We start from the raw sequence: 22,192 nt of genomic DNA on the forward strand, positions 1-22,192 counted from the left end.
CTGAACGACGCCCGACGACATCACTGCTGCTGGTCTGGTTGCTCCAGACTGGCCCTTGCTTCCTTCTTCAAGAGAGGCACCCCGGACCCTCCTGGTCCACTCCAGACGCCATTTTAGGTCCACCGCGTGGGCTTGAATTTGCCAAGGCTTTGTTGCCCAATCCTGGGTCCAGCGACGCCGACAGCTTCTATCTTCGTGGGACATCTCGATCCTCCATCCTGGTCACCGACAACGCCTCCTGGTCCGTGAGATCTCCGAGCACAGCGTCACCCACTCACCTTGTCGAGGTGGCTACCATCCGGTGCCCTCCTGGTGCCCACTGACTACTGGCTAGTAGTCTCGAACTTGGTCCCCTCTGCTTTCAGGTGTCATCTTCCATCGATCCAGGCTTGGATCCACCGAACTTTCTTCACTGGTCGCCTGCCAGCAACTTCTTTCTTCCAGGCTCCTGGTCCGGCAACGAGGATTCCCGACGTCTTTTGAGCCCTATGCAGCTGCAGCCCCTGGGCTAGGTAACTTCGGCATTTCGGTGCCCCAGCATAGCCTCACTATCCAAGGGTCAGGATCCACTTTCGTTTTCTTCCTACCAGGTCGGGTTCGCCCGAGAACACTAACTTTGCAAATTCCTAGCTACCATAGACTTTGTCCCGCATCACGCGTGAGAGTGCACACTCTGCACCCGAGTCCCCTGGGTCTCCTAGAAGTAATCTAACGATTCTATAGTCAAGTCCTAGCGATTCCAAAGGCTATTAGTACTGTACTTACCTGCTAGTAATTTCGCATTCCACTTTTCAAGTATATGGTTTTCCGTGCCCCTCGGGCATTTGTGTATACTGTGCTAACTTAAGTATTTTTGTAAGAGTTTTGGTTTGTGCTTAGTACCCTGTCCTCATAAAGAGTACAGGGCTGTTGTGATCTTAATAAATATCCTGTTTATTTTCATAACACTTGTGTGGTGTCCTTTCACTTGGTGTTCAAGGGGTATATGTGTGGTAAACAGCTGGCTTAACACGCCCTCTCGAGTCTTTAGCCTTAGACTGCTCGTATCCACGCTACTAGGATAGCTGGTCTATAAGGTTGACTTACAACCAATCATCAATAAGGGTTGCTGGACTGATACATAGTGTTCACTAGAATAGTGAGCACTGCATATCAGGCCACCTTCTCACACGGGTGTCTCGGCGAGGTCTCCCAGTGCTCCGGAATCCTATGCGACCTTAGGTTGATTCCCCCACCCACCTACTCCCCCACCCACCTACTCCCCCACCCACCTACTCCCCCACCCACCTACTCCCCCAACCGCCAGTGGCCCAGTAAGGTGAAACCAACCTCAAGACACCCCTGCATCCACCCGCCCTGAGCCCTGGAGAAATGGTTCAGAGGTGCCCCAACGTCCCTGAGCCCTTTAACTTACAATCCCAGATGTTAGTTCCTCCCGGAAGTGTTCCAGGCCTGAGCCTGCAGCCAAGATTCAAAACCAGCAACTCCCATTAAAAACAGAGCACTGAATGCCAAAACCGCACCCTGCACCCAGCTGTTCTGTTCCGCTGTGGGTGCACTTTGTGTGCTAACTCTGATCCCCCTTTGCCCTGAATCGAACATCAGGAGCTTTGTTCCCACAACCTTGTGGCCTGCTTGCGAGTAGTCCCCAACCTGAGCCCCCCTATCCCCCATTCGATAACATAGGACCTAAACACTCTGCACCCGCCTGCCCTAGTGCCGCTGAGGGTGCTTGAAGATAGCATCTTTGACCCTGTGGGAACCCTGGTGCTAACCCCACGAATACCAACTCCCACAAATAAGTACATACCTGCAAATCCTTAACTTAATTTTCTTCCATAGGATTGCATTAACTGCTTTTCCTTTAAAGTTTTTTTTAAGTGTGGAGTTGGTTTGTATGAAACATAGAAAAAAATATGCAAATGTACTAAAAGTGAATTACTTACCTTTTGTCTAAGAAATCTCAGTGTGCTATCTAGGCATATTGCACAGATTAGCAAAAGCAACTTTAAAAGTAATCTAAAAAGTAACATGCACGGTAATCTGTAAAGTAACTTGAAAGTCATTTTGAACTGTTGAGTTACCTGTAATTCAACCAACTGCATTTGAACCTGCATTGAACTGTAAATCACTGCATAAGATTTTGCAAAGTTATTTCACTTACCTGCACCATGCTTGGCTTGGTTCTAGAAATAAATTAACTAAAAAATATTTTTGAAACAAACCAATTGGTCTTTTAGTGTGACATCATTTCTTGCCTGAGTGTGTACAACAAATGCTTAGCACGACCTTCTGATAGTCTTATTGCTCGCCCACACTACCACAAATAGAGAGTAAGGTGATCTCTACTTTTAGCTCTGCATACTTTTGTTGTTCCACTGGACTCTGAGCACACTATACCTCATTTAGGTGTAGTATGTTCGAGGCATGTTAACTGTAGATCACATGCATTGCATACTCATGTTGGATGTTTCTTGCTGCACTCAATTTCAAAACCGTTCTTCGGGTTCCTCTCGGTGAACAATTTACTTTACCCTCGTCGGTATTGTTTCGAACGCTATCCCACTTCCCTGCGTATTGTATCGGTTGAAAAAATTTCTATTTCGATTGGAAGATTTGTGGAAGGCCATCTGGACTAACCGCATCTGTCTACCTTGCAGTCATTGGGACGGACTCCATTAAAATGTTGTCCTCGGTGCGGCGCAAAGTATCCGTGCACTGACTCGCACAAAGTGTGCAATTTGTGCTTATCTCTAGAGCACAACTAACTGGACTGCGACGTGTGCAGATCGTTTTGATCTAAGAAAATGCTCCTCGATTGTCGGGCACGACGTTGTGAAATGCAAAGCCATAACATCAAATGCACGCCGGACATCTTCGGTGAAGGGTCGGAGCAGGAAGAATGAGATGCACAGGGGGCTGAAGAGGAGCAGGAAGAACCTGTATCTATTCCGGAATCTGACTCAGAGATGGAAGACAATACTTTTTTGAATGAGGCAACATTAAGCGAACCGGCCAAATGTACATATTTCAAGCTGACGAAAAAAGCTCTTGTGGTGGTGGTCTTCTTTTATTGTCAGATGTATCTTAGGTATGCACAGGAATGAGCGCAGCCAACGCTTTTCGCCCAGATAAAGGGCTTCTTCAGGGCAAATAGTATAGGTAAGATAGGTAACTCGTATGTTTCTCAAGATCGCGTGAATAATATAATCTGGTCCAAGTGTAAGAATCTCCCTTGTTGGAAAAATGTGTTGCTTGAAGAGAGCAATAAAGACCTGCATCTCGTCGTGTAAATTTCTTTTATCTGGAGCCGTTTCCAGTAATGATCCTTCTATCAGCAGTTCTCATGAAGAAGCCCTTTCTCTGGGCGAAACTCGTTGGCTGATCTCATTCCTGTGCATACCTAAGATACATCTGACAATAAAAAGAATAACACAAGCGTTTTTCTTCAGCTTGAAATATGTACACTTAACCTGTTTGCTTAATGTTGCCTCTCATTCAAAAAAGTATTGTATTTGTTATGATCTACTGGCAGCAGATCATTTGAGGTGGGCAACATAGATTAAAAAAACTGACTAGTTCTGGTAGTGCTGTCCGCTGGAACCCAGCTGCTTGTCCCATACAGATATCAGATGGGAGACTACATACCGCAAGGTCAACTTCCCATGAGTACTGAACACCCCTTGCCCCAAAATCCAATTCATACCAAACAAAATGCTTCTGTTCCACATCCTCCTTCAGGCCCGTTTAGCAGTGAGATGATGTTTTTAACACCCCACCTTCCGGTTTGGCACCGAAACTCTTCATCAAGCCTTTCAGATAGTCGGCCGAAGTCAGGCACCAAACTGAAACCTTTGGGCTCGAAGCTGAAGACTGCTTCGGAACCAAAACACTCAACACCAAAATCGAAAACTGCTTCGGAACATAGATCTTTAGCACCAAAAAGTCAAAGTCCTCAGTGCCGAAACCGAAAAATGCTCCTTCACAACTGCAGGATCCGATTTTCGGCGTCTCACCTCCCAAATTGGAGCCAAAACAAAAAGAACTTTACAATAATCCTGACACAGGATATTTTCCCACTAAACTGCCTAAGAAGCTCAAACCTGAGTCCGAAGACATACATTATACAGTACCTTTTAAAGAGGTAGCATGTCAGTACCAACCCTTCTCCTCCACCACCACGTTCCCCTACATCGCCATCTTCTCCAGCATTAGAGCATTTACTTCGCTCCAACTAAACACCACCACCATAGCCTGATGACAATTATGATGGAGATACTCATTTACCTGTTGATCCCTGGAAAGACTACAATACTGATTCACCTACTGACAATGGCCCATGCCTTTACTCTGCATAGCCTTCCCCTCCTTACCACAATGTAGGGTATTTAGAATTACTTGCTAGAGCTGCATAATATCATGGGGTAGAACAACATAAAGAATCCCTAGAAATAGAATCCTGCTCCGTCAGATCCAGTCTTTATTAAGGGGCAATTACCACTAGACTCCCTTGTTTTCTATAATTCCCATTAAACAGGCGAACACAAAAACCTAACTGGGAGCCACAATAGACAGTCAAAGAGCTCTAGCCTTTCCCAGTGCAGCCAGAATTCTCAGTATTCAGTCTCTTCCCACTCAGTTTCGCCCAACCAATCATTACCAGCAAGAGTCTTCATGCAACTGCTAGGAATGGTGGTGTCTTGCACCGTGATTGTTCCCCATGCAAGGCTTCACATGCGTTCCCTTCAAGAATGCTTAGCAAGTCAGTGGAACCAGTTGCAGGGTCAATTGACCCATCTAATGTTGGTTGGCTGCACCCATCCCTCTCTGCAGTGGTGGAACCTACAAAATGTATCCAAATGTCGGCCCTTCTTCGTGCCTGTTCAACAGACCATGCTAAAAGGAGACTCATCGCTCACTGGTTGGGGTGCCCACTTACATGATCACACAATCCAAGGGTTGTGGAGTCTAAAGCACAAAAGTCTCCATGTAAATCACTTAGAATCACAGTGTTTCTAGCGATCCGAGCCTTTCAAATTCACATCCTAGGCAAAGCTGTCTTAGTCCGCACGGACAACATGACCGCTATGTACTATGTACACAAACGGGGGGGAGGTATACACTCTCTCCAACTGTCAAACCTAGAACAAGCCATTTGGAAATGAGCTATACATCACTAGATTTATCTCTTGGCAGAGCTTCTTCTAGGAGTAAACAATCAGATTACAGACCTTCTCAGCCGACACAGGCAGCAAATCCACAAGTGGAAACTTCATCCCCAAGGTCTCTTCCCCTACTTTCAGGAATGGGGATTTCCTCACACAGACCTGTTCGCCACAGCACAAGACACAAGAAGTCCAAGCTTTGCCTCCAGGTTCCCACACCTGCTCTCCAAAGGCAATGCCCTATGGATGAATGTAGGAAGCTGGCTCTGTATATACTTACCAAAGTGAGATATAGTGTGCACAGAGTTCAGTGGAACCCCAAAGGTAGGCAGAGGTAGAACCTTACTCTCTATTTGTGGTAGTGTGGACGAGCAGAAAGGCAGTATCCGAGAACAATGTTAAGTATTTGTTGTACACACTGTCAGCAAATGAATTCACACACTCAAATCCTGTGTTCACAGGAGACAAAGTCTTTGTGGTTGAAGGCAGGCAGGTCCTCCGGAGTTTTTGAGGTTGCTAGCTGCAGGACACAGGCATTTCGCAGGAGCAGGTTTGAGGGGGAGACAGGCCGGTAGGGCTGGGGCTAAGTTAGTGGGCGTCTTCCTCTTGTTAGCTGCTGCACGGCTGTTCGGTCCTTATTCTTTTCTTGTAGATTCTTCTTGTCTGAGGAAGGTTCTCCAGTAGTAGGGTGTCATTCATAGATTCACATGTTTGAATATTCCCCGTCGTCGAAGTTGGAGTCCCATAATAAATAAAATAGCAATAAAATACTAATAACATATGTATGTAAAAACATAACACATAAAATACACATTAGATAAGGTAGTAAATACCCAAACATAATTCCTACATAAGAATACATGGTAGAGAGAAAAAACACTTGTAAAATATTCCTGTCATTATGTTAGTCCAAACTACAGCCAATCAGGCGCCAGCACCCCTCCAGAACCTTCTCCTGAGAGCTCAGTCCCTCAGATTGTCTACCGCACGTTGTGTGAAGGGAGTCTCCCTGAGCTATGTTCAGTTTTCTCAACTTCTTCTGGTTTTCCTGTGATTTCCAGCATGTCTTCAAGTACGAAGTCTTTATTTAGACCTTGTTCTTCTTGTGGGAAGCTGCAGCTTTACTCTGAAGATCCCCACAAGAAGTGTATTTACTGTCTTTATCCCGACCATAAGGTTGGCAAATGTAAATTTTGCAGAACCTTTTCAACTAAGACCCTTAGACAGGGAAGGCTGTCTTCTCCTGTGGCTTCAAAGACTTAAAGAAAAGGATTCTGCACTTTCTGACGCAGAAAGTCTGGTGTCAGCACCTTCTAAAGCAGCCTCAAAATGAGTAGTGTGCAGGATTTGCCTCCTCCATTCCTGAAAAAGAACTTTCTCCCTCTGTGGCTCCTGCGGTGTCTTCACCTCCTCCTGGCTCTCAGGAGTCTACTGCTTCTTCCCATCACGTTTCTGCAAAAAAAAATCTCTTCGTCGTCGATCGTCCCGACGGCAAGATCTGCCGTCTCCGGCTCGTCAACGGCGACTGTGACGATGACATCTGCTTCCGGTTTGTCGACGACTGAAACATCGACGTCATCCATGTCGACGAAGATATCCCTGTTTTAAGACTGTTTCATTGACAATACCTATTGCTTCGTCGTCGACGAAGAAAACTCTCTCGTCGTCAGCAGAATCTTCGTCGATGAGAGTTGTTAAGAAAACATAAACGTCGTCGGCCCCGTCGAAGAGTGCTCCGTCGACGACAAATTTGTCGACTGCGACACCGTTGGCGATGGCCCCGCCGACGGCGGATCCTTCAGCTTCCGCACCGTCAACGCCTATGCCATCATCGTAGACTGCGCCGCCGATGACGATTGCATCTTCTTTTGCTTCATTAACTTTGGTGCCGCTTACTTCCTCCGGGTCTGGTTCCTCCACCATCGACCCTCGGCACCAACGTCGCAAGATGCCCGTTGACCAGCTGTCCATCCCAAGTGATCCACAGCCTCCTTTGCCCTTGTTTGCCACTGGTTCCGAGTAGGACTCTGGTTCTGAGGACGATGTGGATGATTCCTTCAGGGTGGCACGCAGTCCTTCTGATTTGGTTATTAAATGGCAGGACTATGGTGAGGATGATGAAGAACAATATTTTCAGGCAGAGGAACGTTCCGTGTAGGTTCCAACTGCGACACTGCCCCTGTCGCTCATCTCTAATCTCCAGCACATGTTGGAGGATTACAACTAGCGTTTCCCGACATCTCAACCGGGTTCACCAGTGCCTACAGCTCCTGAGTCTGTTGCGGCTCCTGCTGCTGCTCCTCTACCACAACCACCAACGCCTTCTCAGGTTCAGACATCTGTTCAGATACACACTACAGTGTATGCGAATGGCTATGAGGACGTTCCTCCAGAACGTGAGGATGGTGAGGTTCACGATGATGATGATGACGCCAGTCATATGGCTGAGTGGGACGACTAACAAATTCAGACGCCCCCCCCTCTCCTGTGACACCAGGAGATTCTCCTCCGGTAGACATTGCAAGTTTCCATCAATTGATGGATAGAGCGGCTCAACGCTTTAAGCTGCCCAGAGTGAGGAGTACTGTTTTCTCTACGACTTCAAAAATCAACAGTTTAAACCAGTCCATACGGTCCCCATCATCTACTTCATCTGGAGTGAGGGGGTAAAATTAATGCAAACGCCTAATTCCATACCGACACAAATGCCTTGTCTCGAGAAGAAATATAAAGCGCCCTTTGGTTCTACAGCGTGCCTGATTGCGCAGGCAATGCATGATTCAGTGGTCACCCAGGCTGCTCAGCGTCGCTCCAGAAACCCCACTTCACCCATTACAGCTCCTCCTAATCGGGTAGGTCGTCGCCTTGACTCTATTGGGCGCACATTTTCAACGATGGCCTCTACTACGGTGAGAGTTGCGAATGCTTTAGCCATTTTAGGGCGCTACGACCGCCAGATATGGTCAAACATGTCTGCCCTTGTAGCCCTCATCCCGGAGCCCTCCAAAGCAGAAGCCTTGAAAATTCTTCAAGAAGGTGAGAGAACGTCGGAGGAGATTATCGACTGCGCTGTTTATTGCTTGTACTAGCTTCAGTCAGCTTGCTGGGGCAGCCGTTTTGAGACTGCAAGATTAATTATGTTCCACCTCTGTTCACCAGGAGGTACAGGCGAAGATCCTAGATATGTCATATGACAGCGAGTCGCTTTTTGGTGCACAAGTCGACGAGGCACTGCAGACAATCAAGAAAGACACTGAAACTGCTCGTTTGTTAGGAACTTTAAAGTTCCGTAAGCAGCCTTTTTGTGGTGCACGCGGATGCGGCACCTCTTCTACTTTTCGCGGTGGATCCACTCAATACCGCTCCTACCACCAGGGTAATCAACGATATTCTTCCCAACAACAGCAGTCCTCCCGTCAGCAGTCTTCAAAATCCTACAGGGGGAAGTCTTCCTATAGAGGATCCACTTCCAAACGACAATGACTTGCCTTTTCCCCCAAAAGTTGGAGGTCGAATCTCCCTGTTCTCTTCTCAATGGTCCTCAATCACCTCGGACCGTTGGGTTCTGGACATTGTAGCAAAGGGCCTTGCTCTGGAGTTCGTCAAGATTCCTCCTCCCACTCTACCATCCGGCCCACCTCAAGGAGCTTTTCCAGCAAATTTGTATTATGATCCAAAAAGGTGCCATCGAAGTGGTTCCCAAGGCTCAAAGGGGGAAGGGATTCTATTCCCGTTTTTTCCTTATAATCAAGAAGACAGGAGCTTGGCGTCCGATCCTGGATTAGCGAGCACTCAACAAGCATCTCAAATGCCAATCCTTCCACATGCTTACACTCGTAGAGATCTTGCGTCTTCTCTCCATGGATGACTTCATGACCACCATCGACATCCAGGACGCTTACTTCCATGTCCCAATTCTTCCATGGCATTGGAAGTACTTGTGCTTCAGGGTGGGACGGAGAGACTTCCAGTTAAGGGGGCTGCCTTTTAGCCCCTCGTGTCTTCACGAAAGTATTAGCTCCAGTGGTGGCTTACCTGTGTCTCCAGGGCGTCAAAATGTTTCCATACCTGGACGACTGCCTCCTCAAATCGCAGTCTCGCAACCAGCTACCTCGGGACACTCAACTTTGTCAGGACGTGTTTCGCCCCCTCGGACTTTCCATCAATGCTGAAAAGTCCCAGGTAGACCCAGCTCCCTGCAGAAACTTTCTAGGAGCCACTTAAGACACTAGCCAAGGCATTCGTGTCTCAAGAGCGTCAGCTAAAGATTCTCCGCTTAGTGTCTCTTCTTCGTGCAAAACAGTCCGTTTCAGTCCGGATCTTGAAGTCATTTCTGGGGATGGCATCATCATGCATTTCACTGATCCCAAACTGCAGGCTACGGACTCTCCCCATTCAAGAGGAATTGGATGGACAGTGGCGTCAGGTCACCAGTTCCTTCAACGACCTAGTCAGTGTAATCGCTCGCATCAAAGCGGCTCTCAAGTGGTGGGTGCAGCCATCCAACCTTGCAGCAGGGACTCCAGAACTCACTCGGACAACGGGCGCCTCCTTAGAAGGATGGGGTTCACACCTTCAAGGGCTGTCTATAAAAGGCAAGTGGACTCGGCTTCAACGCTCTTGGCACATCAACAAGCTGGAGTTGATGGCCATCTTTTTTGGCTCTCAAGTCGTTCCATCCTCTGATCCAGGGAGAATCGGTGCTTATCCAGATGGACAATACAACCAGTATGCACTATCTCAACAAGCAGGGCGGAACCAAATCTCCACTCTTGTCTCGGCTGGCTCAGTCAATCTTAGATTGGGCACTCCGTCACCAGGTTACCCTGACCGCAGTTCATCTACCAGGCATCTCCAACATCCTAGCACATTCCCTAAGCAGATCCACGTCGTCGACCCACGAGTGGGAGTTGCATCAACCAACTCTCGACTTAATCTTTCGACAGTGGGGTCATCCGTCTTTGGATCTCTTTGCAACACCGGAGAACCGGAAATGCCCATCTTACGCAAGTTGGCATCCCCACCACTGGTCGTGCGGGAATGCCCTTTTGATGAACTGGTGCGATCTATTAGCCTTCGCTTTTCCTCCGATTCCACTGGTGCCTTGCGTGTTGTGGAAGATGCGGAGACAGCCTTGCCACATTCTGCTGATCGCCCCCAGATAGCCCGATAAGCGTGGTTCTCGGAGCTGCTTCTTCTATCCCAGTGCAAGCCCATCGTCCTTCATCCTCGAGGGGATCTCCTCACAATGGACAAGGGTCAGATTTGCCATCAGGACCCCAGCTCTCTGAAATTATCGGCCTGGAACCTGAGCACCTTGAATTTGCACATTTGAATATTTCGCCAGACTGCAGAGACATTATCGCTCATGCCAGAGCTCCTTCTACAGTTATGACTTACAAGCTCCAGTGTAAAAGATTCTGTCATTGGTGCGCAGCTGCTAATATCCATCCCATTCATTCCACTCCGGCTCAGCTGCTCCCGTTATTTTTGCAACTGGCTCAATCAGGGCTTTCCCATTCCACTTTGAAAGTTTTCTTGGCGGCAATTTCCCGTTTCCGTCAGGATGGCTCCTCCTCGCTCTGTTCTTCCAGAGTCATCCGCCAATTTTTCAAAGGAGTATTCCAGAAGTTCCCACCTATTCGGCGTCCTCCTCCTACCTGGCACCTCTGTCGTATTGGCTCAACTAATGAAGGCACCATTCGAGTCTATCCACAAGGCGGACTTAAAGTTTCTGACCTGGAAGGTAGCCCTTCTCCTTGCTCTGACCTCATCACGTTGCATGAGTGATATTCACGGCTTCACCATTAAGCCTCCTTTTCTCCAATTCAAATCAGACTGTGTAGTGATTCGCACCAATTCAACCTTTTTGCCTAAGGTGCCCACGGATTTCCATATTAATGAACCTGTTTTCTTGAAAAACTTCTTTGCCAGTCCTCAATCTCCAGCAGAGCAACGCTTACATTCCTTGGACATTAAAAGATGCCTTAAATTTTACATAAACAGGACGGCCCCCTTTCGCTAGTCCGATCAACTGTTCATTGCCTATGGACGCATGCGCAAAGGGCGTCCTGTTACCAAGCCAGCTATTGCACGTTGGATTTCTTCAGCAATTGCCTTCTGACATCAGAAAGCCGGCAAGCCTCTTCAGTGAGGGCTCATTCCACAAGGGCGATGTCATCCTCTACTGCCCTGTTTGCCGGTGTGCTGCTTCATCAGATCTGCAGAGCAGCAACGTGGTCCAACAGGCACACGTTCACGAAACATTACTACCTGGATGCCATCAACGAAGCAGATACGGCAGTGGGACAGGCAGTGCTTTGCAATCTTTTTAACTAAGGTGAGCCTCTGTCTTCCCTCCTCCATTATGGTTTTATGTGATTATTATTATTACTTGCATGACTATATTATGTCTCTTTGACTTTCTTCCATTTTTTCGCATGGCTGATTCGAGCCTTGATCGGCTACTACTGCTCACTATTCTATTCAAGCATGTTAATCTATGAAAGACACCCTAATACTGGAGAAGAACAATTGTTATTTACCTGTAAACAGGTGGTTCTCCAGTATTGGTGTCTTTCATAGATTCACATGCGACCCACCCACCTCCCCTCAGAGGCTCTCTTCTCCTCTTGGACTCTTTTGTCACTCTTGTGCTACGAAATCCTGAGGGACTGAGCTCTGAGGAGAAGGTTCTGGAGGGGTGCTGGCCTAACATAATGACAGCAATATGTTACAAGTGTTTTTTCTCTCTACCATGTATCCCTATGTAGGAATTATGTCTGGGTATTTACTACCTTTTCTAGTGTGTACTTTATGTGTTATGTTTTTACATACATATGTTATTAGTATTTTATTGCTATTTTATTTACCGTGGGACTCCCTGGTTGGCTGAGTCCCTGCCATCAAGATGCCGTGGACTTAGTTATTCTTCACCTCACCTCCCCCACCTGAGGGGTGGAGTTGGAATTGACACACCTCTCTTCCTCCCTTGTTTTTCACACTAGTTCTCCAACCCAAAGTGGGGGTCAGAACCAGCGGGGGCCAGTTGCTGAGGGCAGCAAGTAGCCTGGGGAGGCTCACAAAGGCGGCAAGCCTTTGAAGCTTCCCTTTCGTGAAACCTGCCCATCTCCGGGGAGGAGGCTTGGCTCCTCGCCCCAGAATGTGCATTGTTTCAGACCTCAGAGAGCAGCTTGCTCTCGACCCAGGGGTCCAGAAACCTGTCTGGTGGTGGCAGCTGAAAGCAGCCACTCAGCCTGGACACTAGTGGTAGGTTAGTTTTCAGGGGGCATGTCTAAGATTCCATCTGTGTGCTTTTTTCCATTAAATCCCACACTGACATTAGTGTGGGTTTAATGTGCTGAGAAGTTTGATTTGATTGAAGCCTTTATGGAACGATTAGAAAGGGTGAGATCACCAAGAGTCCCCCCTGCACCAATGTGGAACTTAAACATAGTCCTTACAAGGCTAATGTTTTGAACCAATGCACAGGTGTCAATTACAATTCCTCTGATGGAAGGTTGTATTCCTCATCGCAATCACTTCACAAAGGAGAGTTGGTTAACTCCAGGCATTAACTATACAAGAGCCCTTATTTCAGCTGCACAAAGATAGTGGTTCTTCAAACCAATCCTAAATTTCTTCCTCAAGTAGTTTCTGCTTTTCATATAAATCATTTGTTACCTGTGTTCCTTTCACAATCTGATTATGTAGCAGAACGAGTTCTACATAAACTTGATGTTAGTAGAACTCTACTACATGATGTAGAAAGTACAAAAAAAGTTAGCAAAATAAAGCAGCTTTTCTTTGCGTTTTCGCCACCACACAAAGGCAGTACCATATCTACATCAGGCATAGCAAGATGGATCGTAAAATGTATCTACACATGTTATGTGAAAGCGAAAAGAACTTTGCTAATACACCCTAGAGCGTATTATACTTGCAAGATATGGGCTGCTATGGCTTTCTAAGGGAATATTCCCCTAGCTGATGTCTGTAAAGCAGCAACATGGTGTTCACCACACACATTTACTAAGCACTATTTTGTAGATTTGTTAGCAAGGCAACTAGGTAATGTTGGCCAATCAGTACTTAAAACATTATTTCAAACTACAACAGCTACAGGTAGCCACCACTTTGGGAGTGTACTGCTGTATAGTCTATGCAAAGCATGTGATCTACAGCTCACATGCCTTGAACGGATAATGTTACTTACCCAGTAAGCATCTGTTTTTGGCATGTAGAGCTTTATATTCACATGCGCCCACCCAACCTGTAGTTCTCACTTTACATACATGCGCATGGACATCTCTATTCTCACCCTCTGCGGGAAAACAATCTAATAATGGAGTCAAAGCTCATGCGCACTCACTGAATTGAGGAGTCACCTTACCTTGTGATTCGAAAGACTTCTTTGAAGACAATCAACTTGCAAACATTCAGATCCAACACTAGATGGCAGGAGTGTGCAAAGCATGTGAAGCTACAGCTCTACATGCAAGAACAGATGTTTACTGGGTAAGTAACATTAGTCATACAGAGCCAGCTTCCTACATTAAGGTATTCTCTACTTTTTCCTCTGCCTACCTTTGGGGTTCCACTGGACTCTCTGCACACTATACCTTACTTTGGTATAGTATATACAGAGCCAGCTTCCTATAGACAGTATTACTGTGCAGCTTCTAATAGCACCTACCCAGATATGAGCTCTTACTAATGGCAACAGCAACAATAGCAACCCTCAGTCTGCTCTAGAGATTACACATGAGGGAGGGGGTTGCTATGGGTTAACCACAAAGGAAAAGCCAAAGGAGGTTCCAGTAAGGGAGCCTTCACCACTACAAAACATCGACTCCCTACAACTCCCACCCAACCACTTAATAACTGTTGGGTGAGAGTCCAATATTTCCTGCCAAATTGACTGGAGATCAATAAATACAAATGGGTTTTAGCCATAGTTTAACAGTTATCCGCTAGAGTTTCAATCATACCCCCAACATACCACCTCGCACTTCCGCGAGGACCACATAAACCTTCTAGAGAAAGAAGTACACACCCTCCTATAAAAGGGCACTATTTAACCTGTCCCCTCAACACCAAGGAAAGGGGGTTATTGCTTGCATTTTCTTATCCCGAAAAAGGATGGCCTCCTCAACCAGATGTCAATCTCCGGCCGCTAAGCTTATATATAGTGTTGGCAGACTTCTACATGGTGACCCTTCAGGGCTTCATACCTCTGCTGCAGCAAGAGACTTCATAACAGCATTAGACCTGAAGGATGCATTTTCCACATGTCCAGCCCACTGACGCAACCTGCACTTTATGGTAACCGGGCCAGCCAAGTAGAGTCAACATTCGGCCTAACGTCCAAATGCTTAGCGGTTGTGATAGCACACTGAAGAATGTGTGGCATTCACGTTTCCACCTGCAAGGATGATTGGCTGATGAAGAGCTCAAGGAAACAATGCCTTACTCATTCGCAAACAGTTATTTCTCAATTACACTCTATATTTAGGCTTTACCATAAAAATCGCCAAGTCACATCTTTTCGCTCTGCAGATTCAATACTTTTTAGGGTCAATACTCAATTTGATAACCGGCAAAGCCTACCCCAGCCAGCAAAGAGTCATGACTTTCCAACAAGCTTGTCCCTCTTTTTCAACCAAATCGTCATTTTCCAGTCAGAACAGTTATCCGACTACTCTGCGTAACGAGCTCCTGTATCGTAATATTTCCAAATGCCAGGCTGCAATACCACTGACTTTCAGCACAATGGTCCCAACCGGAGCATCCAATGGAGGATCCAGTACTTTCAAAGACCAGTGTTCATCACTCTTTGCAGTGGTGGAAATGCAACAGCCAGGTGTAGGGCTTGACTTTGAAAGCCCTACACCTGGCCCTTTATCACATGTCACCATCACCATGAAGGCATCACAAGCAGGATGGAGGTCACATCTCAATCTCCCAGCATTACAAGTTCTATGGTCACCACAGCAGCAGATCTGCTAAATCAACTATCAAGAACTTCTAGCAATCCAACTAGCCCTCAAAGCGTTCCTCACTTGGATATAAGGCATGGTTGTGCTAGTCCGACCTGACCACATGACAGCGATGTACTACCTGCAGAAGAAAGGTGGCACCCACTCTCTGCCTTTCTCTTCAAACAATTCGGAGTTAGGCCCTTTGTAACCGCACCCACTTCATAGCCGGTGAGGACAGTGACCTACTCAGCAGGTCACACCAAGAGGTCCACAAATGGGAGCGCAGTCCCAAGTACTAAATCGCAACTTCAAACACTGGGGAGCTCAACGGATAGAAGTTTGATTTGCCACCCCATGGAATGCAAACATGCCATATAGATGAACTGGTCAGGGATATTTGCTTAGATTTTTCTGCTTCTCTACCTGGTGATGTGGAATATGCAGTCAACATCAGGCACTTGTCCATGTACCGCTCACATGGGCCAGACAGCCCTAGTTAATCTAATTGGGCAACTAAGTCCTGAACTGTTACCTAATTATACCTCTAGACCTAGATTGAAGTAACCTTTTATTGAAACCTGTACCGTTGCAAGTGCTGCAGTCAATATAGCGACGTCCTCAAGCAAAGCTTAAGGAGAGGGAACTGGGTTAGGAGGCTGTAGACAACTGTTAAGTTCACTTAAGTGCTGCCATCAGTTTAATTTTTTATATAGGAAAATGCCCTCTGGTAGATGACTCAGTATATCATGGCCACTCCTTTCCTTGCTTATCTAGGTATATCATTTTTGTGCAGCTATTCAAAAAGTAATTGGGGCTTTTTTTCTCAAGAGTTTTATAGTTCTAAATATAAGGAAAAAGAAATTACATAGACTTCTTTGCAACATAGTTTGTCAATTCAGTGTTCTCTCACAGTCACTTCCCTGCTGGAAAGGTATGTTTGCTTCAGAACTTTAATCATGCTTCATTCAGGAAAACCCTACAAATTACATATTTTGCACTATGAGTACTATGTTGATTTTACTTCTCTATGCAAGGGCTAAAAATAAGAACTACGTTGTAAGACTTTACAAATTCGAACTGGGCGATGCAGTTGCAGCATCAGCATTCAACTGCCATGAGGTAGGTGTCTCTCGGGGACCATCCATCAGCCCTACATTATTCAATATTTAGCTCACAGAATTGGCTCCCTTGGTCAGACCTTTTAACTTGTTTCTGACTTCCTATGCTTACAACACTCAAATAGTCTAGTCAGCCTCCAAAAATGGCACCAAAGTCTCTGCTCATTTCCATGACTTATGCAGGCTGTCAGTCTATGGATAAGTAGACATTGCCTAAATCTCAATTCAGATAATACTGAGGTAGTACTGTTTGAAAACCTCTCTTTAGCCTCGTCCCCATCTTGGTGGCCTGATGAATTGCTGCCACTCCCTCCATTCCGGTGACCAAGGCTAAAAATTAAGATTTGTAATTAATTCAAAGCTCAAAGCAGCAGATCTATGGTCTCTTCTAGCTTTTAGTTACTTATGACAATAAAAAAAAAACCTTGTCCTTTACTCCTGCGCACACCAAAAAGACTGATTACCATCTTCGTTCTTTCTGAAATAGACTATTGCAGTTTCTTATGTGTTAACATACAGGAAAAATATCTCCAGTGTCAGACCATACAGAACGCGGCAGCTAGGCCCCTCCTAGGCATTCCTAAATTCTAATCTGTCTCTCAGGAAATTGTGAGACTACATTGGCTTCCTGTAAGAAGCCGCATCAAATTAAAAGCCCTCTGTATGGCCTTTAAGGCTCTTCATGACACCAGCCCTCTGTTCCTTCCAATCCTTTAAATCACAAACCCCAAGTAGACCGCTGCGTTCTGCAGGGCCAAACAAAATGTTGCTACCAAGAACCCAAAAGGCAAACTGGGGTGGATGAAGCTTTACAACTGGAACCACTAAGCTCTGGCATAGTCTACCCTGCCGTATCTCAGTCCTGCCCATTTTGATCTACTTCAGGAAGGAGCTCAAAACTTGGACGTTTATTTACTAGATTTCCCATTCTTGCTCAGGAGAAGTCCGTGGCAAGAAAACTTTTTATACGTGCGGCCAATACATTTTCATAACATAATAAATAACATGAAGGCAGAAGTCTATTGGATGGTATATCATACAGGGCATTGTGCATCAACAAATTGTAAAAGTTTGTTTCCTTGTAACATGTTGACCCCCAGATCATATTTTCTTATTCCCAAGACATTCGTACAGCATGTTAAGATGTAATATTATCAAAACTTGATCTGTTTGACTTCTCTTGCCTTCTGCTACACTTAACTCATATCCCTCCTCCACGGCTTATCCATTTTCAGAACTGTCTCATCACAAGATTCGACCAGACAAGTCACCAAGACAGCACTTAGACGATTTAGTGACTGTGTCCAAAGTTGAACGAACACCAGCACTAAGGCCGGAGCGGTCAGTCATCCCTTCTTCCGCTCACGACCGGAACTTCAGCAAAAAGCGACAGCGGGAGCACTCAGTGGAGAGAAATGAAGGTAGGAAACAGTATAATCCCAGCTTCCTGTTCTAGATCTGCTATACCATCATTGAAACACTTTTAAACAATAGTCTAGATAGCCATTCTTCTCATGTAACTCCATGAGAAACGTTATCTACAGGGCGAACCCTCTCCACCAAACTGCAGTAAAACAATGTTTGAAAGACTTGGCCTACTCAAGAAAGCTTAACTAGAATATACTGCCTTCTGCATTTGAAGTTGCTTTAATACTCTGAATAATAGGTGCCGGTGGTAAATTTTACAGTTTTTCTAGGTTATAACCCCTCCTCCACCTTATATAGAAGTGACGTGAAAATTGGTGATTATTGGAAGGGGGTCTTTAATCATAATTCTTCAGTTTTTGTTTTAAGTGATACCCGAAGAAGGACATAACTATTAGAATTGTTTTTGGGAACCACCGTTTGTGGGTTACCTCCTCGATCCTCTTCTTTTCATGCGGACACCCAAAACATTACAACAGTGTTTTAAAACCTGACTTGTTACCACATCTTGATTGATATTCAGAAACACTAAATATATATATATATATATATATATATATATGCATTTGTAAAAAATTATTTCTTAAAAAGCATTGTTATAAAAGATTTTGAAAAGCTAAACTCTTTGAGGACCTGTTTTTATCCCCTTTCCTGAAAAGGAAAAACTGAACAGGTAGACAACTCTGCCTAACTGAGAAAACTAGAACCAGGATAGCCTAGAATTAACTGCAGTGACAGATGAAACTAAGTTGTTCAAGGCATGTGTGCTGTAGATACACATGCTTTACATACTCATGCCATCTAGTGTTGGGTCTGGATTTTTGCAAGTTGTTTTTCTTCTAAGAAGTCTTTCCAGTCACAAGGTAATGTGACTCCTCCTTTCGGTGATAGTGGGCATCGACTCCATTGTTAGATTGTTTTTTTCTGCCATAAGATTTGGATGGGTATTGTTGTGCTCCGCTTCGGGATCTATCCGCAGGTTACCCCTCGGTGGGTACTCTCTCTACCTCTACTGTATTGTTTTACAACGCGTTTTCGCGGTTCGATTTGAATTTCAAGAAATTTCGACTGGAACATCTGCGAGCGGCCTTCCAGCCCAACTGCGTCCATTCGCCTCCACATCGATGGAACGGACTCCATTTAAATTCTGTTCCCTTTGTCAGGTGAAATATCCGCGTACAAACTCTCATACAATGTTTAATTTGTACTTGTCCCCTGAGCACAAAGAGTAAGACTGCAACACGTGCTGATCCTTCAGGTCAAAGTCAGGCTCTATGTCGAGAGGCACAGCGGTTGGATGTCACACGGGACCTCTTCGGCGAAGACTCCAAAAAAAGAGGTATCAGAAAAGCCTTCCGGCTCGGGACCAAGTCGTCCAAAGCCCACTTCCGAGCCAAAATCTTCCACCTCGAAGTCCAAGATTGGTTCGGAACCGGAACCCAAACCTTCAAAACCAAGAAATAACCTTCGGCACCGAATGGTTATTCCGGCTGGACTCCAAAGCTTTGGTGCCGAAAACCAAAGACTTGCCTACAACACAACTGGATCCAAACATGCCTCCTAAACTTGATCCAAAACAGAAAACGCTGTATATTCACCCTGACACAGAGCATATCCATGCTAAAACACCATCCAAGCACAAGCTTTCTGAAGATGATAGCCCATGCAAAATTCCTCAAGAAAACAATGTAGGCACTAGTCCTTTCCATACACTTCAATCTCCTCCCTCTCCACCACAGCTTGATAAATTACACCGAGTCTTCTCTCCTCTACCTCATTTTCACACAGGTGACACTGATGAGGACTATGTACAATTACCAGATCCTTGAACGGACTACATAATTGATTCTCCACAGACTCTGATCTTTATCCTGCCAGGCCATCTGCACCTGATGACAATCAGTGTTACCAACAGCTTATTGCTAGAGCAGCAGAATACCATTGGGTCGAGCTTCATAAAAAGTCTTTAGAGGAAGATTTTCTCTTTGGCACTCTAGGATCCCATAAGTCAAATCAGACACTACCTATGCTCAAGGGTATGTTGAGGCACACAGACGATATTTCAAAGATCCTGTCCTTGCCAGAATCCTTACTCCTAGAGTAGATAAAAAATATAGATGTTCCCCCACAGATCCTATATTTATTAAGGTTCAGTTACCGCTTGACTCTAGTGGTATAAAATGCTAGAAAGAGGACTAACTCCAGCATCTGGGGATGCCCCACCCCCAGATGAAGAATCAAAGTTTAACGATGCTTCGGGTAAACGGGTAGCTGCGCAAGCAGCTAATCAATGGTGTATCACTAACAGGCAGGGATTACTAGCAAGATACGATAGAGCCCACTGGGACGAAATGGAACAATTACTTCAGTTTCTCCCAGAGAAACATAAGGCAAAGGCTAATGATTTAGTAGAGGAAGGCAAACTAATTTCTAATTCCTCTATCAGATGCGCTCTAGATGCAGCTGACACCGCCGCTAGAGAAGTAAAAACTAGCATCTTTCTAAGACAACACGCATAGTTGCGGATATCCGGGTTCAAACCTGAAGTCCAACATTCCATCCTGGCTATACCCTTTGATAAAAAAGCATCTTTTCGGCCCTGAAGTTGATCTAGCGCTTGAAAAAATGAAAAGGGACACTGATGTAGCAAAATCGATGGTAGAGCTTCCATCTAACTCGAATAGAGGTTCCTGCCTGTGCTCTTTTTATAGGGGAGTGTCCCCAGGCATTGACCAGAACAATTCCTCCTACAAAGGCAATTCCTAATCCTCTCTTCCAAGATGATTTTTCAGAGAAGGTCATAGGGGAAACAGTCCCGGGTTAGAGGTAACACACCTCGCACTTTCCCTTCCTCAATCAAACAGTGACTTCCGAACACTTCCCTCCTACTATTCCACACCTGTCGGAGGAAGACTTCAAAACTTTCTCCCCATTTGGGAATCAATAACAGAGAAATGAGTACTTGGAATTATCCAACACGGTTATTGCCTGGAGCTTATCAACAATCCTCCAAACATTCCTCCTCGATCTCACAAAATATCACCAGACCACCAGCACTTGCTACATCAAGAAGTGCAATCTTTATTACTCAAGGGGGCCACAGAACCAGTCCCATTTCAGTACCAAGGTTCAGGGGTTTATTCCCTTTACTTTCTCATTCCCAAATAGGACGGTTTCTTGAGACCTATTCTAGATCTCAGGGTTAAACAAATACATATTGTCAGAGCACTTTCACATGGTAACTCTTCAACAAGTACTCCCCCTTTAACAGCAGGGCGACTTTGTCTACTCTAGATCTAAAGGACGCCTATTTTCATTTCTCCAGTATTGGGGTGTCTTTCATAGATTCACATGCTTGAATATTCCCCGTCGTCAAAGTGGGTATCCCACGGTAAATAAAATAGCAATAATATACTAAATATATATATAAACATATATACCCATATATAATCAGAAGAAAAGACCTGAAATATGCCAAAGATGCATAGATTGCCTACCCAAAATTCTACATAGGAATGCATGGCAATGGAAAAGCCCCAATGCAGCCTATCCTTGTCATTCTGTTGGTCCGAACTGCAGCCAATCAGGCGACAGCAGCCCTCTAGACCCTTCTCCTCAGAGCTCAACACCTCAGATTTTCTACCGCATGTTTTGTGTAAGGGAGTCTCCCTGAGCTCTGCTCAGTTTTCTCTTCAGGTTTTTTCCTGTTCTCTACAATGTCTACTAGTAAGAAGTCTCTTTTCAGAGCCTGTTCATCCTGTGGAAAGTCAAGACTTTTTCATGAGGACCCTCACAGTAAGTGTATTTACTGCCTTTACCCTGACCATGAGGTGGGAAGCTGTAAGCTCTGTAGAACTTTCTTCACAAAGTCTTTAAACGATAGAGAAGGCCGTTTACTTCTCTGGCTTCAGAGGCTAAAGGATAAAGACAATGTAATTTCTGATGCTGAAAGTCTCATTTCAGGCCATTCAAAAGCAGCTTCTAAGCGTGGTAGTGTGCAGGAGGTGCCTTCTCCATTTTTGAAAAAGAAGAGGATGTCTCTCTCCTTAACCCCTGCGGTGTCTTCACCACTTCCTACCACTTGTGGGCCCACGAGACCTGGCTCTCAGGCTCTTTCTGCTTCTGCTTCTACTTCCAGTTTCTCTGTGAAGAAAACTGATTTTCCGTCAACGACGGTGGCTACAGTTCCGTCGACGAGAATGGCTGTCTCTGGATCAAAATCGACGACGACAGTCACAACAACGCTTGTTTATGGATCGTCGTCAGCCCCTGCATCGACCTCATCGTCGTCGATGACTGTCATTCTCAGTTCCAAGACTGTCTTCAATTATCCCAATTTCGTCCTCGTCGACGAAGAAACCTCCGTCGTCGACAGTCCGGTCGTCGTCGATGAAAGGCTTGAAGATGTTGATTTCGTCGACGCCTTAGACGACGAGTGTTCCGTCGACGGCTATCCCGTCGTCGTCTTCTGTCCCGTCGACTGCTATCCCGTCGACGACTGCTC

The 22,192-nt window shown here is 45.6% G+C and overlaps 1 protein-coding gene across 1 annotated transcript in view; it reads left to right on the forward strand.

The window, feature by feature from the left end:
* KANSL1 (KAT8 regulatory NSL complex subunit 1) overlaps nt 1-22,192 on the forward strand; it is a 430,493-nt gene that overhangs the window by 181,753 nt on the left and 226,548 nt on the right. Inside the window, exon 8 of the mRNA XM_086919827.1 lies at nt 17,499-17,684. Within this exon, the coding sequence (XP_086775953.1) occupies nt 17,499-17,684 (186 nt within the window). The remainder of the gene's footprint in view (nt 1-17,498; nt 17,685-22,192) is intronic.

The sequence above is a fragment of the Lissotriton vulgaris genome, chromosome 5 (assembly GCF_964263255.1).
Source record: "Lissotriton vulgaris chromosome 5, aLisVul1.2, whole genome shotgun sequence".
Classification (NCBI taxonomy): Eukaryota; Metazoa; Chordata; class Amphibia; order Caudata; family Salamandridae; genus Lissotriton; species Lissotriton vulgaris.